General features: G+C 45.2%; 1 protein-coding gene across 1 annotated transcript in view; it reads left to right on the top strand.

The window, feature by feature from the left end:
- The window catches only part of kif6 (kinesin family member 6), a 768,544-nt gene that overhangs the window by 153,009 nt on the left and 599,048 nt on the right, over positions 1-16,487 (top strand). The window contains exons 8-9 of the mRNA XM_070885702.1: positions 817-960; positions 14,443-14,529. Of these exons, the coding sequence (XP_070741803.1) occupies positions 817-960; positions 14,443-14,529 (231 nt within the window). The remainder of the gene's footprint in view (positions 1-816; positions 961-14,442; positions 14,530-16,487) is intronic.

Below are 16,487 nucleotides of genomic sequence, written 5' to 3'. Positions count from 1 at the left end.
TATCTTTTTCAAAAGCATGTTGTATAAATGGAATTAGCAGTGTGATGTAATCAACATCTCCATTTATGAGGCTGCCCACAAGAACTGTCGCAGCCAGATGGTCTCACTTGTATAAATATTTCTCATAATTCACTCCTGGCCACAACATTTTCCCCCTTTCATTATTTTACATCAAACTATTACTGTAAAGTCAAGAGATTTGAAGACACTATCTAGGGGAAAAACATCTATTGCAGTAAACATAATTTCAATACTGCATACATTTTTGTACTTTTGGTTGCAGAGGATCTATTTTACCTAGTTTTATTTTGTCAATCCAGGCATGCAAACTGCCTTGCTTGATATTGTTTCACTAAACTCACCATCAGTCTAGGCTTCAGTAAATGGTTACCAATTTATTTGGGAACTATTTCCTTATATTCCTAATACTTCAGTCCCAGTTTGATGCACTGAGGTTGAATTGTTTTCTGTATAAGCTGTTCGACCTGGTGAGGGGAGGGGAGGTAGAGCAATCTGGGTCAAGGATGGCTGTCTTACTGCTGCAAGTGGCACCCCTATAACTCGAGCAAGAGCTTTGATTATTGTAGCTTTTGATTGACAGTCAATCTTTTTCTACTAAGTCTTGCACTCTGCTCATGTTACATGATCAACTCTATCCCCTTTAATGGCATAGAGTTTATCGTTTGTCTAAAAAAAGGTGATGCAGAAATACGACTAATGAAGCAATCTGCCTTTTACAATTTCCAAATGTAAATGTGTACGTTGGTTATTACCTGAATCAAGAAGCACAGTTGAACTTGTTTATTTAAATTACAGGTTATTATTGCACTTGCAGAAAAGAATCGCACACACATCCCTTATCGAAACTCAATGATGACATCTGTTCTGCGAGACAGCCTGGGAGGAAACTGCATGACGACTATGGTGGCAACATTATCTGTGGATAAGAGGAACTTGGAGGCATGCTCATCTTGATTTCTCTCGACTTTGTTTATGTTGAGTTCACAAAACATGTTTGCAAGGGGATCTTTGGCCCATTAGACCACATTTTTCCATAAAAATATCTAGCTGTTTCTTCATGTTTTTTAAATGTGAAAAATAGCTTAGCAACATGCTCCGGCTATTGTTCATCCTCTACGTAAAGAAAGCACTCTTGGTATTTTCCGTAAGTTTGTCCTTCACAACCATGTGCACTGTTCTGCGTGCCATAGGGTATCTGAAAGGATTTCCCTGGGAACAGGAGATATTTTCTTTGCAATTTGTATGGTATAAATCCCAACACTCTGTTTTACCCCAGAATGTGATATTTTTTGAAGTGCCGAATGCAATAATTTAATAAATTGGTATAGTATCCTAATAGTGATGAATTGAGACCAATCCTATTTTATCATTACTGGAGGATGTTATGTCTCGTCCTATATTCTAAAATTTGCTGACAATAATCTGTCTAGATGTGATAAGCTTGTGGGAGATTGATAGCAATCAATAAGTGTCGATCAATTAAAGGAAAGGTTAAGGAGTGACAGGTGGACTTTAATATAGATATAAATGGAAGATGGACACAGTGAATGGGTGCTTGCTAGCAAACGTGGAACACTTTTTTAGTGTTAATCACACACCAAGTTTTCAGTCAATGCGGAGCTATTAGCGACAAGGCTAATCTAGTACTGGAATGTATCTCAAGGACATTTGGCTGAGGCAGAAAAAGTTAATTTAATCTTCTGTTCATCATTGGTAAGGTAAGTTTTGGAACATTAGTGCCGAAATTCTTTGACTCTTCTAGCAGACACTCATTGTAACATTGGTGGTAGAACCTGAATATTTTGGGCCCAAGTTTCGGGCCGAGCTCAAAATGGCGCAGCCCGGACCTGGACGCCCGTTTTTCGCGCCAGAAAGTGTGCGTAAAAAAAACTTACCTATTCTCCGGCTCCCTGCAGGTCCTGTGCAGCTGGGCGCGGCACAACATGAGCTGTAGGGGGCGGAGCCAGGTCCCTGCGCTGAAAACAGTGCCGGGACCTCTGCACATGCACGCTACAGTGGGCGCGCATGTGCAGTAGCTCCAGGCGCCCAAAACTGTGGGAGGGGCCCGAAGCACGCAGCCCCTAGCCCTGGCCGAATGGCCTCACTGGGGCTGCATGGATAAGGCTCCTCCCACCCGACCTGACCCCCCCCTCCCCCCCCCGGCAACCCGACCTCCACAACCACCCCCCCCTTCTCTCCTTCCCTCCCTCTTCTTCCCTCCTCTCTCCCTCCCTCCTCTCTCCTTCCCTCCCTCCCTCCTCTCTCCTCTCCTTCCCTCTCTCCCTCCCTCCTCTCCTTCCCTCCTCTCTCCTTCCCTCCTCTCTCCTTCCCTCCCTCCCTCCTCTCTCATTCCCTCCCTCCCTCCTCTCTCCTTCCCTCCCTCCATCCTCTCTCCTTCCCTCCCTCCATCCTCTCTCCTTCCCTCCCTCCATCCTCTCTCCTTCCTTCCCTCCATCCTCTCTCTCCTTCCTTCCCTCCATCCTCTCTCCTTCCCTCCCTCCATCCTCTCTCCTTCCCTCCCTCCATCCTCTCTCCTTCCCTCCCTCCATCCTCTCTCCCTTCTCCCCCTCTTCTCCCCCTCTTCTCCCCCCCTTCTCCTCCACCCCATCTCCCCCTCCTCCTCATCTCCCCCTCCTCCTCCCCCCCACCCCTCCTCCCGCCCCGCCACCCCCCTTCTCCCCCTCCCCCTCCACCATCCTCCTCCCCCTCCCCTCGCTGTCAGAACAGACAGACAGAGATATAGAGACACTGACAGAGACACACTGGGGGGGGCCGTCCCAGCACGCTGTTGGAGGACTCCCCAGTGCTGCAGTCGGTAAGTAGAAAATGTTTTATTTATTGATTTAAAAAAATTTTTTTTTTATTTTTTATTAATTTTTTTTGATTGATTTATTGGTTGATTTATTGATGTATTTATCATTTATTATTGATGATGGCTCTTTATTTGTAAAACTGAAGTGTTTAATGTTTGTAAACTTCCTTTTAAACCCCCCCCGCCCCCCATTCCCTGCGCCTAATTTGTAACCTATGCCTGATTTTCTAAAGTGTAGACAAGGTTTTTTCGAACGTACAAAAATCTTCACTTACTCCATTCTAAGTTAGTTTGGAGTAAGTTTTCACTGCCTAAACTTTGAAAACAGGCATAAGTGGCCGGACACACCCCCTTTTGAAAAAAAAATTCTGTTCCAAAGTGAAACTGTTCTAACTGACTCGAACTGGAGCAAACTAAATGCCGAGAATTCATATTTCTAAGATACTCCATTCTAAACCAGTTGCTCCAAAAAAAACCGGAGCAATTCAGGCCGAAAATTGGCCCCTTTATCCTGACCTTAAGTGGGGATTTCTTTGGGAACTTGTCAGAGATGGAGCCTGTTCTTGCCCCTTCCAAGGTCAGTGACTGTGAGGGGACAGGAACTCCGAAGGCTGAGAAGTTGCTTTGGCTTAGCCTGGGATCCAAGGATGAATGGATTGTTCGCCAGTAAGCCCAGAAGAAAAAGATGTACCAGCATGAATGACAGAAGAGGGGTTCACGATAGGGGTCCATGCCTAGGCTGTGATCGGGAACCCTGAAGTTCCTGAAGTTTCCTCCCCCGACCCTGTATACTCTTTTGTGGGTTTGGCGCAGGATGACACCAGTGGGCATGATCCTGGGATTGTATAACTAGGGCCCCACTATCGGTAGTTTAGGACACCCTAACCCTGATTTTCCTATTTCTACTGTCCATGGCAGATGTTGCGGTGGGGGGATACAGAAAATAAGATTGCAGCCCAACATATTCTCCAGTGGGGAAACCAGCGGCAGTAGAAGCACCCACCTCAAACAAGTGGGCACTTCATTTTAATCATTTGCTGTGTGGGCATCCTGCATGCCATTTGCTGTAGTGGTGTACAGGACATCCAATAAAAGAACAGCCATTTGTAATGGGCACCCAGGACTACCTGGACACAGTTAAGTATCCTACAGGTCATAGTAGTATAAAGAGAAATGTAAACAGCTTTTATTTTGCTTTCTTTGCCGACGGCCTGTTCGGATTTTCATGAGCCAATGATCAGTTGTTATAAATTATTTTCTTTCTCGACTCCAATTGTTGACAGTAATCAGTTTCCAATGGGAATCTTCTATCTGACGTGCTTGGAAGAAAATGGTGAACCTATAGAGGGGTATCAGGCAGGTGCCCATCCAGCACATTTCCTGGCCCAATTCGAGGAAGGGAGTCTGGTTACATCATTCATGACGCGTCATCAGCCGGTTTCCTTTAAGAGACCATGGCCACAATTCTTTTGACATTTGTGCTGTCTGTATTCAACGGCATTGAATGCTGCAAACACTGACAATCACTGCACAGAGGTGCAGAGCTGCACCCAGGTTCTTCCATAACTCCCTCCATATGCTTAGACATCTCCCAGGAGACCAAATCAGCCTGATTGCACATTACATAGGAGGGCACAAACAGAAATGTGGTTAGGAGGACCTGGGTGCAGTGGTGTAAATGTTTCAATGATCACAAAACGTTAGTACAAAGCCACACTCAGCCTCATCCTGCTGTGCCTCCCATCACATCCCCATCACTCTGCCTTCCCTACCCTACTCCTGAACATCCTTACTCACACCTACTTACCTTGCACCTCCATCCTTCTCTATCTACATTCACAACCCCATCTCATTAGCCACCCCTCGCACACTCTCATCCTAGTGCAGTCATATCAACTAACAACACACAAGGCTAGCCACTTGGATTTTTATCTGATATTTATGTAAAGTTTCTATTAATGTGCTATTAAAACATTGAAATCTTTATTTTCAACACTTTCCGGTCTTGGACAGATTTGTTTGCAACTTTGGAACCAGCTTAATGAGTTACAGTGAATGGTGAGACACAAGAGTATGTCCCGCAATGGTGGCAAATATGAAAGGAATGGCTTTTGGACATTGTAGGGATACTTTATGGTGTTGGTGTGGGGTGGTGACACCCTGGCCATCATATGGCAGCCAGGGTATACAGTATCAAGTGAAGTATATGTTGCCATGGTGAGGCTATCCTGGCCTCTCGGACAGCAATGTGCTCGGGTGCTGATGTTCTCTGTCCTGTGCAGCATCAGGTGATTGTGGAGAAGGTTGGTGTTGTTGGTGCTGCTGGTGTTGGGGCTGATTGTGGTTCAGCATGGTTCCCGTGGCCAAAAAGTTGAAGTTAAAAAGTAAGTTTAAAAAAGCCTGTTACGCGTCTGTTGAGTAGATTATAATTTTTAATTGGGTGGCCCGCCGCTGCCTGTCGGGTCGGCTCAGCACTGACAGACCCAACATTGGGAAAGGCGGGTTTACAGCGGGTTCCTGAATCCGCCCCCCCTCCCCCGGTAAAATTCCAGTCGCTATATCTTAAACCCGGCTTCTTCATTCACAGAATCAACTTTCAGTGGAGCAAAAAAGAGTGATAGGATACATGATCTAGGTTTGAGATATACTACGAGGCACACATGAATAATGGTGATGCAAAGTGATTTAACTTGGGCATTGATTGTAGCATTTTGGTCCTTTTACCGGGTCCAAAACTAGATCAAGGGCAAGGCCTGAGGTGAGACTTAAAATGTTCAATTGGTAAGGGAGGTGGAGGCGGGGGTGGGGGAGGGTGGTTGCTAAATGAGACAAAGTCCAACACTGCTTTCAGTGTGCCAGTGCAGCCTTCGGTTGCCTGAGGAAGAGAGTGTTTAAAGACCAGGACCTCAAACCTGGCACCAAGCTCATGGTCTACAGAGCTGTAGTGATACCTGCCTCCTATATGCTCCAGAGACATGGACTATGTACAGCAGGCACCTCAAAGCACTGGAGAAGTACCACCAACGCTGCCTCTGCAAAATCCTGCAAATCCATTGGCAAGATAGGCACACCAACGTCTGTGTTCTTGCTCAGGTCAACATCTTCAGCATCGAAGCATTGACCACGCTGGATTAGCTCCAATGGAAGGGCTACACCATCCGCATGCCTGATACTAGACTCCCAAAACAAGCGCACGGCTCAGAGCTCTGACACAGCAAGCGAGTGCCAGGTGGGCAGAGAAAGCACTTCAAGGACACCCTCAAAGCCTCCTTGAAAAATGCAACATCCCCACCGACACCTGGGAATCCCTGGCCCAACTCCGCTCAAAGTGGAGGAGAAGCATCCAGGAAGGCACCGAACACCTCGAGTCTCTTTGCCGGGAAGCGGAAGCCAAACGCAAACAATGGAAGGAGCACATGACAACCGGAGCGCACGACAACCCAAGCACCCCACCTACCCATCTCCTCTCTTCAACCACCATCTGTCCCACCTGTGACAGAGACTGTAGGTCCCACATTGGACTCTTCATTCACCTCAGAACTTCTATTAGTGTGGAAGCAAATCATCCTTGATGCCGAGGGACTGCCGAAGAAGAAATGTATTTCAGTTCTCTCTCCCTCTCGGTTGCAGGATTGCTTGACTGCTGCCTTTTTGCTTTATTTAGATACGATGATTTAGATGTATAGTTCCATATTGTTTAGCTTTTGTATTCATTTTTTACACTTTTTTTTTTATTTGTCTCAATAAATTTAAGAAACTAAGATTAAAAAAAAGAGCAGGAGTAGGCCATACAGCCCATCGAGCCTGCTCCGCCATTCAATAAGATCATGACTGAACTTCTACATCAACTTCACTTTCAGCCCCATCTCCATATCCCTTGATTCCCTTAGTGCCCAAAAATCTATTGATCTCAGATATTTCAAGTATATTTGTCGACTGAGCATCCACAGCCCTCTGGGCTAGAGAATTCCAAAGATTCACAACCCCCTGAGTGAAGACATTTCTCATCTCCGTTCTAATGGCTGACCCCTTATCCTAAGACACTAACCCCTGGTTCTAGATTCTCCAGCCAGGAGAAACAACCTCTGCATCTACCCTGTCAGTTCCCCTCAGAATCTTGTATGTTTCAGTAAGTTCACCTCTCATTCTGCTAAACTCCAGAGAGTATAAGCCCAATCTACTCAATCTCTCATAGGACAGCCCTTTCATCCCAGGAATTAATCTTGTGAACCTTTGCTGCACCTCCTCTAAGACAATGATATTTTTCCTTAGATAATGAGACAAAACTACACAATACTCTAGGTGTGGTCTCCTCAAAGCCCTATATAATTGCAGCAACATTTACTCTTGTACTCCAACCCAGTTACAATAAAGGATAATGTATCATTTGCCTTTCTAATTGCTTGCTGTACTTGCACGTTAACTTTTGGAGTTGTTCCCATGGCTCCCAGTTACAATGCAAGATATTTATTTGTAACTTTTGCTTGCTTTAAAATATTATAACTGCTACGATTGACTCCTTTGCTCAAAATTGTTCAAAATTATCTTTCTTTGATACTTTAGTGAATCCCAGAATACTGAATGAAAAAATAGGCCAAAGTCCTGAAAAACAGATTTTCTTGCTTGGTTTACATTAAAACACAAAATTAATTGCCTGGTTCGAAAAATGGATCGTTGGCAACCCTATGGAGGACATGAGTTTATTAACAGCCTCAAACCAGATTAGGATCCCTCTCTCCCCACACCTCCCCTATAGAATTGTGGAAATGTGAAGCAGACTTCCAGCGAAAATAATCGGTGCTGTGCTGATTAACATCTTTTTAATAGAGGTGATCTGGCACGCTAAAGAAAGTTTAGCGAGAGGTGGACATATAGTACTCCTGTGGTCATGAGACCAAGAAAATGTTATCTGTGGAAAGTGAATGACCAAGGTTGACTAATCTAGGATATAAATTGTAACCTTGAGATATTTTAGTGTTTGTGAGCAACTTTGAGGGATATGGGAAGGGAATGCATTGTATAGACCGTCTCCATTCTCAGTGGGAGATAATGCAAAGATCAGATTGTTCCTCTAGTCGATGAGAGGCAATAAATGGAGCAAACGGTTCCTATATTTTTGGGAGGTGATGCAGGGAGCAGACTCTCTTAATGGAAGGTATCATAGAATGATGCAGCACAGAAGGAGGCTATTTGGGACATCATGCCGATGCCTGCTCTTTGAAAGATTAGTCCCACTGCCCATTGCCTTGTAAATTTTTCCACTTTCGGGCAGTGCATTCCAGATCATCATAACTCTCTGCGTAAATTATTTTTCCCTCACATCGCCTCTGGTTCTTTTGCCAATTTCTTTAAATCTGTGTCCTCTGGTTGCTGACCCTTCTGCCACGGGAACATTCTCTTTACTAAATATCAAAACCATTTATGATTTTGAACAACTCTGTCAAATCTCCCCTTAGCCTTCTCTGCTCTAAGGAGAACTGTCATGTATGTACTTTTGAGATCATTAGCCACCAGATGGCGTCACTGTTGGAGGCCATTGGGCTGCACGCACGTGTGCACAGCCCAAGTATAAAAGGCCAGCCATTTTGTATATTAGTCACTTTGGTCCTTAATAAAGCAGAGCCAAGGTCATATCTCTTGGAGTTAAACAGTACTTAGTCTAACAGTTATTGTATACACAGCATTTGGCGACGAGGCAACAAGAACCTTTGCATGCAAAATGAGCACAATTGGATTGTTGGAGCGATTCGTGGAAGGAGAAGATTGGGCAGACTTTGTGAGTGTTTCAGCCAGTTCTTCGTGGCCAACAAAATGGAGAAGGTCGCCAATGCAGATCGGCGCCGGGCGGTGTTCCTCACGGTTTGTGGTCCAAAAATTTATGATCTGATAAAGAATCTACTCCTGCCTATGAGTCCAACAGAGAAGACATATGAAGAATTGTGTACACTGGTACAGGACCACCTTAAGCCAGACGAAGTCACCATCATCTCGAGATACACATTTTACACGCACGTTCGCTCAGAGGGCCAGAATGCGGCAGAATTCGTTGCCGACCTGATACGTCTACCGGGACCGTGTAAGTTCGGGGCTATGTTGGCAGACATGCTGCGGGACTTCTTTGTAATCGGCATCAACCATGAGGTGATCCTACGTAAACTACTGACGATCGCTCAGTCACGCATGACGACGGATAGAAGTCTAAAACAGATATCAGTGAAAAATTGAAACTCAGCAAGTACTGTAAATATGATTGATTCGGCAGAGCGGCACATGGCAGGGCCCACCCAACTGCGTACATGAAACCTGTGGCTGCCCAAAGTCCACCAGCGGGAATGCATCCGATTTCTCCATGTTGGCGTTGTGGGGGAAATCACCGGCAGCAGCAGTGCCGATTTAAGCAATATAGTTGCAAAGACTCTGAGAGTGGGGCATCTCCAGCGCCAATGTCCGCAGATGAGCAAGCGTGCTGCGACACACCACGTGGAGGATGATGGTCAGACCAGCGCGGATCCGGATACGCAATCCAAGATACCAGAGGAGGAAATGTATGGATTGTACTCGTTCCTAACTAAGAGCAAACCGATAATGATCAACATGAAATTTAATGGGGTGCCGGTATCGATGGAATTGGACACGGGGGCGAGTCAATCGATAATGAGCCAGAAAGCATTTGACAAGCTGTGGGATACTAAAGCTGTGAGGTCCAGGCTGAGTCCAATCAATGCCAAGTTGCGCACGTACACCAAAGAACTCAACAGTGATTGGCAGTGCCACAATGAAAGTGTCGTATGATCGTGCGGTTCACGAGTTACCGCTATGGATTGTCCCAGGCAATGGCCCAACGCTGTTTGGCAGTAACTGGCTTGAAAAATTCAGATGCGATTGGAATGACATCAAGGCGTTGTTGTCGGAGAAAGATACATGTGCCCAAGTACTGAGCAAATTCCCCTCGCTGTTCGATCCATGCATCGACAACTTCACGGGAGCCAAGGTGCAGATCCACGTGGACTCGGATGCAAGACCTGTCCATCATAAAGCTCGGGCAGTTCTGTATATGATGAGGGAGAAGGACGAAATCGAACTGGACAGACTCCAGCGTGAAGGGATCATATCACCGGTTGAATTTAATGAATGGGCCAGCCCCATTGTTCGTGTACTGAAAAATGATGGCACAGTCAGAATCCGTGGAGACTGCAAGGCTACGATCAACAGGGTTTCAAAACAGGATCAGTACCCGTTACCGAAGGCTGATGACTTGTTTGCAACGCTAACCGGGGAGGATGTCGTTCACCAAACTGGACTTGACGTCGACCTATATGACACAGGAGCTGGTCGAGACATCGAAGAGACTTACATGCATTAACACGTATAAAGGACTGTTTATTTATCACAGGTGCCCTTTTGGAATTTGCTCGGCTGCAGCAGTATTTCAGAGGAACATGGAGAGTCTACTGAAGTCTGTTCCCAGAACCATCGTGTTCCAAGATGACATCCTGATCACAGGTCGTGACTCCGAGGAAGATCTGAACAACCGGAAGAGGTTCTACATCGTCTGGACAAAGTGGGACTCAGACTGAAACGCTCGAAGTGCGTCTTCATGGCACCAGAGGTCGAATTCCTGGTGAGGAAAATTGCTGCTAACGGCATCAGACCCGCGGACGCGAAAACCAAGGCCATCAAGAATGCACCCAAGCCGCTGAATGTGACAGAGCTACGTTCGTTCCTGGGTCTACTCAACTACTTCGGTAACTTCCTACCTAAATTGAGCACCTTATTAGAACCATTGCACATGCTGCTAAGAAAAGGCAACAACTGGGTGTGGGGTGTGTCTCAAGACAGAGCTTTTGAGAAATCCACTAATCTGCTTTGCTCTAACATACTGCTGGTACATTATGACCCATGTAAATGTTTAGTATTGGCCTGTGATGCTTCGTTGTATGGAATTGGTTGCGTACTTCAACAAGCTAATGAGTCAGGTAAACTCCAACCAGTCGCGTATGCTTCAAAAAATTTGTCAAAAGCGGAAAGAGCCTACAGCATGGTAGAAAAAGAAGCACTAGCTGTGTGTATGGGGTTAAAAAGATGCATCAGTACCTGTTTGGTCTTCGGTTTGAACTGGAGTCAGATCACAAGCTGCTCATTTCACAGTTCTCTGAAAACAAAGGTATCAATACCAATGCTTCATCCCACATCCAGAGGTAGGTGCTGACATTATCCGCTTATGATTATGTCATTCGCCATAGACCTGGCACCGAGAATTGTGCCGATGCTTTGAGCCGGCTGCCGTTGTCCACACCAGAGGTGGAAACGCCACAACCGGCGGACCTATTGTTAGTTATGGATGCTTTTGAGAGTGAAGGAACCCTTGTCGCGGCTCAATAAGTTAAGACCTGGACCATCCAGGACCCGCTTTTATCGGTGGTGAAGAGTTGCATCCTCAAAGGTGATTGGTCTGTCATACCCGAGCAAAAATGCGAGGAGACCAAGCCTTACATTCGTCACAGACGATTTGTAGATGCGCTACATAGCACACATCCCGGCATTGTAATGATGAAAGCCATCATCATGTCTCATGTATGGTGGCCGGGAATTGACTCTGAGCTGGAATCATGTGTACATCAGTGCAACACTTGCATGCAGCTCAGCAAAGCACCAGCGGAGTCTGTGGTCGTGGCCGACCAAACCATGGTCCAGGATCCACATAGACTTTGCAAGTCCCTTCCTGGGGAAGATATTTTTAGTTGTGGATGCATATTCGAAGTGGATAGTGTATAATCATGTCATCCAGCACATCCACAGCTACCATCGAGAATCTCAGTGTCATGTTCGCGACACATGGTCTGCCTGACATCATTGTTAGCGACAACGGATCATGCTTCACCAGTCAGGAGTTTCAAAAGTTCATGAAACTCAATGATATCAAACATGTAAGGTCAGCGCCGTTCAAACCTTCATCCAATGGGCACGCAGAACGTGCTGTCCAAATCATAAAGCAGAGTATGAAGCGAGTAACCCCCCTGTTATGCATACTGCTCAGTTTCAGGACAAGACCACACACGCTTACCGGGATCTCGCCTGCTGAACTAATGGAGAGGTCTTAAGACCAAGCTATCTCTTGTACACCCTGACTTGAATAATCATGTTGAATATAGAAGACAAAGTCAGCAAGGGTATTACGATCGCGCAATTATGTCACGTGATATTTCTGTAAATGATCCTGTATATGTTCTGAATTATAGTCAGGGTCCCAAGTGGATTGTTGGTACTGTCATGGCCAAGGAGGGCAACAGAGTATCTTTTGTCAAGCTCAGAAATGGGCAAACATGCAGGAAACATATGGATCAGACAAAGTTGCAGCACATAGACGAACTGGTCATCAGAGGACTCACTGGTCATCAGTGAATCGGGACTTTCAGTCACTGACATGTTCAATGAAAATGGACTTTCAACCCCTGACATGGCCATTGTCACTCCCACCAGGTCAACCACCCAGCCACCAGTCACAACAGACTCTGAACACTCACCCAAGGCTGGAGTTGAAATGAGACGATCAACCCGGGAGTGTAAAACATCGGACCGTCTCAATTTGTAAAAGACTGTGTTAATATCTCAGAGCGGGGTATTGTCATGTCATGTATGTACTTTTGAGATCATTAGCCATTAGATGGCGTCACTGTTGGAGGCCATTGGGCTGCATGCACGTGTGTGCAGCCCAAGTATAAAAGGCCAGCCATTTTGTATATTAGTCACTTTAGGCCTTAATAAAGCAGAGCCAAGGTCATACCTCTTGGAGTTAAACAGTTCTCAGTCCAACAGTTATTGCATGCACAACAAGACCAATCCCAGTTTCTGTAGTCTCTCCACACAACTGGAGTCTTTTATTCATGATGCCATTCTAGTAAATCTCTGCACCCTACCCAAGGCCTTGACATCCTTTCTAAAGTGTGGTGCCCAGAATTAGCTACAATACTCCAACCAAGTGCTTTATTGAGGTTTAGCATAACTTCCTTGTTTTTGTACTCTATGCCTCTATTTATAAAGCCAAGAATCCCGTATTTTTGTTGAACAGCCTTCTAAACTTGTCCTGCCACCTTCAAAGACTTATGTATGTACACCTCCAGGTCTCCCTGTTCCCGCACCGCCTTTAAAATTGATCATCGCGTTAAATTTCATCTGTCATGTGACTGTCCATTTCACCAGTCTGTCGATGTCCTCCTGTAGTTTGTCACTATTATCCTGCTTACTGCTACATTTTATACAAAATTAATTCTACCAACTCTGGAGGTGGGGGGCAGGGGGCAAATAATTCCATAACATTTATAGCCACAAGAATTATAAAAACATATATAACTAACAGGGCGTGTTATAAAGCAAGCTGTTTCCTACTGTAAGTTATGTGATCTTTAAAATCACAACAGTTTCAAATACAGATAAGCTGAATGGGGATCAAAGTTCAAAGAGGGTGGTGGACGGGTGGGTGGTGTGGCATATTGCCACTTGTTTTAAGAAATGCCTTAAAATCACTTTTTAAATCCTACTGGAGCCAGTCAAAAAAAAATGTTGCCACATCAGTCTGTACCCACTCTGTCCGTGCTGAGCATTTAATGTTCAAAGCTTGAAGTCACTTAATGCTGTAATTGCACTTTTCCACTCTGGCCAGCTAGACAAGGCTACTAATGTTACCGAGAACTGCGGGGGGGGGAGGTGATTTTTAACCGTACCTGTCCGGTAGAAATCAGGCCAGTGGCACCCTTGAGCTGTCTAGATTTCACTTACCACAGGTTTTGCGCTGGCATCTGGATGACCGTCGGGGCCGTCCGCTCAAAGCCAGTGGGGTCCTATATCAGGGTCCGATTACATCATAGAGCCCCGTCTGCAATTTTAACTCCGACCTGAGTGGGGAAGTTGTTGCGGCTTTCCTGCCGGGCTGAACTAGGTTAGAAGAGGGTCGGGCCGTGATGGGAGTCTGAGAGGTATGTTTCTCACTTTTTGCGGCGGGGGGGAGGTTCAGGAATGCAGGTAGTAAGTTAATTCAAGTTACTTCAGTATGAGCAATGTTCCCTTAAAAAAACATTTTGTGCGTGGTACTTTTAAATTTGCTGCACGACCGTGCATATGCAGTATCTTGGAGGGGACAGTCTGTGAGCGGCCTGCGCGGTACATTCCAGATTTCTGCATGGCCAGGCAGGCGCTGTTTAAGATGTTTAAAGGAGTTGATGGAGTAGATAGAGAAACAATTTCCTCTGGTAGTGGTGTCCAGAACAAAGGGCCACAACGTTAAAATTACAGCTAGGCCATTCAGGGGTAATGTTAGGAAGCACGTCTTCACACAAAGGGTAGTTGAAATCTGAAACGCAGTGCCCCAAAAAGCTGTTGAGGCTCGGTTAATTGAAAATGTTAAAATTGCGATGAATAGATTTTTGTTTGGCAAGTGTATTAAAGGTTATGGAACCAAGGCCGGTAGATGGAGTTAAAATACAGATCATCCATGATTTAATTGAATGATGAAACAGGCTCGAGGAGCTGAATGGTCTTCTGTTCTTAAGTGCCGAATGAATTTTTTTGGTTTGATTGCTGAATTTTTCAAGCCATTTTTTTTTCTCCTGCAGGAATCTATTTCAACATGCAGATTTTCACAGAGAGTGGCACTTATCAAGAATGAAGCTATTCTAAATGAAGAAATTGATCCTCGATTGGTAAGATACAAAATACCTTATCAAAATTTAAAAAAAAAGAAGTCTGGTTGATGCTCTTTAAGATGTATAATTTTTTTTTTACATTTGAAGTTAAATTCACCAATCCCATGTTCACACTGCGAAATGTACTCAGACAGCGTGGGTCAGCGCTGCAGAGTTGTAACCCTATGTCCAAACCATAATTTCTTTGAGCGCAGCTCCCTGCTAGGAATACGGGTTCAGACGTGACTTTTACTCTATGATATAGTTTCACAACTGACTTTTCATAGCAAACGCCTATCCAGATTATGTCTGCTATTTAAATTCAGAATTTGGTTACCTGAGACAGACTTCTTTATTTAAAAAAAAATCTAACTTGACTTTCATATTAATACATATATTTTTTTTTAATTTTCAGTTCTGACAACTCGGTTAAGATCAGGAACTTGCTGTGTAGGAGCAGAAACCTGTGTCACACCTTTCTGTAGCATTGGTATACCAACATGCTGTGCAATGAATCATAGACATAGACATAGAAAATAGGTGCAGGAGTAGGCCATTCGGCCCTTCGAGCCTGCACCACCATTCAATAAGATCATGGCTGATCATTCACCTCAGTACCCCTTTCCTGCTTTCTTTCCATACCCCTTGATCCTTTTAGCCATAAGGGCCATATCTAGCACCCTATTGAATATATCCAATGAACTGGCATCAACAACTCTCTGCGGCAGGGAATTCCACAGGTTAAAAATTCTCTGAGTGAAGAAGTTTCTCCTCATCTCAGTCCTAAATGGCTTACCCCTTATCCTTGGACTATGTCCCCTGGTTCTGGACTTCCCCAACATCAAGAACATTCTTCCTGCATCTAACCTGTCCAGTCCCGTCAGAATTTTACATGTTTCTATGAGATCCCCTCTCATCCTTCTAAACTCCAGTAAATACAGGCCCAGTCGATCCAGTCTCTCCTCATATCCTGGCATCCTGGAAATCAGTCTGGTGAACCTTCACTGCACTCCCTCAATAGCACTTCCTCAGATTAGGAGACCAAAACTAAACACAATATTCCAGGTGAGGCCTCACTAAGGCCCTTTACAACTGCAGTAAGACCTCCCTGCTCCTATACTGAAATCATACCAATATACTATGCTTATATCAACATACTGAGCCACTGGGTTAAACCAACACATGGTGTCATTGAGCTGTTCCAGCATAGGGTAGCACAGTGCAGAGTTTGTTAGTAGCCAATGGGGTATATCAACATACTGTGGGGCCGAAATTCAGTAGCACGAGAAAGCTGGTGCACCTCCCGACTTTTTGGGAAATCGCTACCGGAATCCTTTCGGCGGTGGCCCGATCGATTTTCAGCTCAAAAAGTAGAAAAATGGGTTCCAGCATGAACGAGCACCTGCAAAGTGCAGCTTCCAGCGGTATGGCTGTGTTAATTGAAGCGGAATCCCCACGGAGAAATTCAGCATGCTGGTAATGTGTTTGTAACGAGCCAGTCGCTCCTGGCCGCCTTAAAGGTCAGGGTTTGCAGCGAGGCCCTGAGAGGGGAAGGAGTTGACTTTGAGGATGGCTGGTGCGAGAGGAGCAAGGAGGGCAAGTCACTTCACAGATACCAAGCTTGGACATCCTTGTGCAAGGTGTAGAGGGAAGAAGGAGACTGCTGTGTCCCGACGTGGGGAGACCAAGTTGCCAGATCATGACTAATGTACGGAGGGAAATAGCAGAGGAGGTCTCAGACACCTCCATTTATCAGAGGACTCCCTTGCAGTGCAGGAAACAATTCTACAACATAATCCGTCTTATGAAAGTGAGTACGTCTTCCAGCAACTGCTGACTTTGCATCTGCAAGCCTCTCCTTCAACATTCTCTTATTTCCCATATTCACTGTTTAGTCACTCAAGCAGCAATTCATTGCTCACACCTCTTTCCATATATGTGTGTGTTCTCGCAATGGAGGCTCTCTTTCATGTCAC

The sequence above is a fragment of the Pristiophorus japonicus genome, chromosome 7 (assembly GCF_044704955.1).
Source record: "Pristiophorus japonicus isolate sPriJap1 chromosome 7, sPriJap1.hap1, whole genome shotgun sequence".
In the NCBI taxonomy this organism is placed as follows: Eukaryota; Metazoa; Chordata; class Chondrichthyes; family Pristiophoridae; genus Pristiophorus; species Pristiophorus japonicus.
The sequence above is the reverse complement of the archived record's forward strand: the minus strand, read 5'-3'. Positions and strand labels throughout refer to the sequence as shown.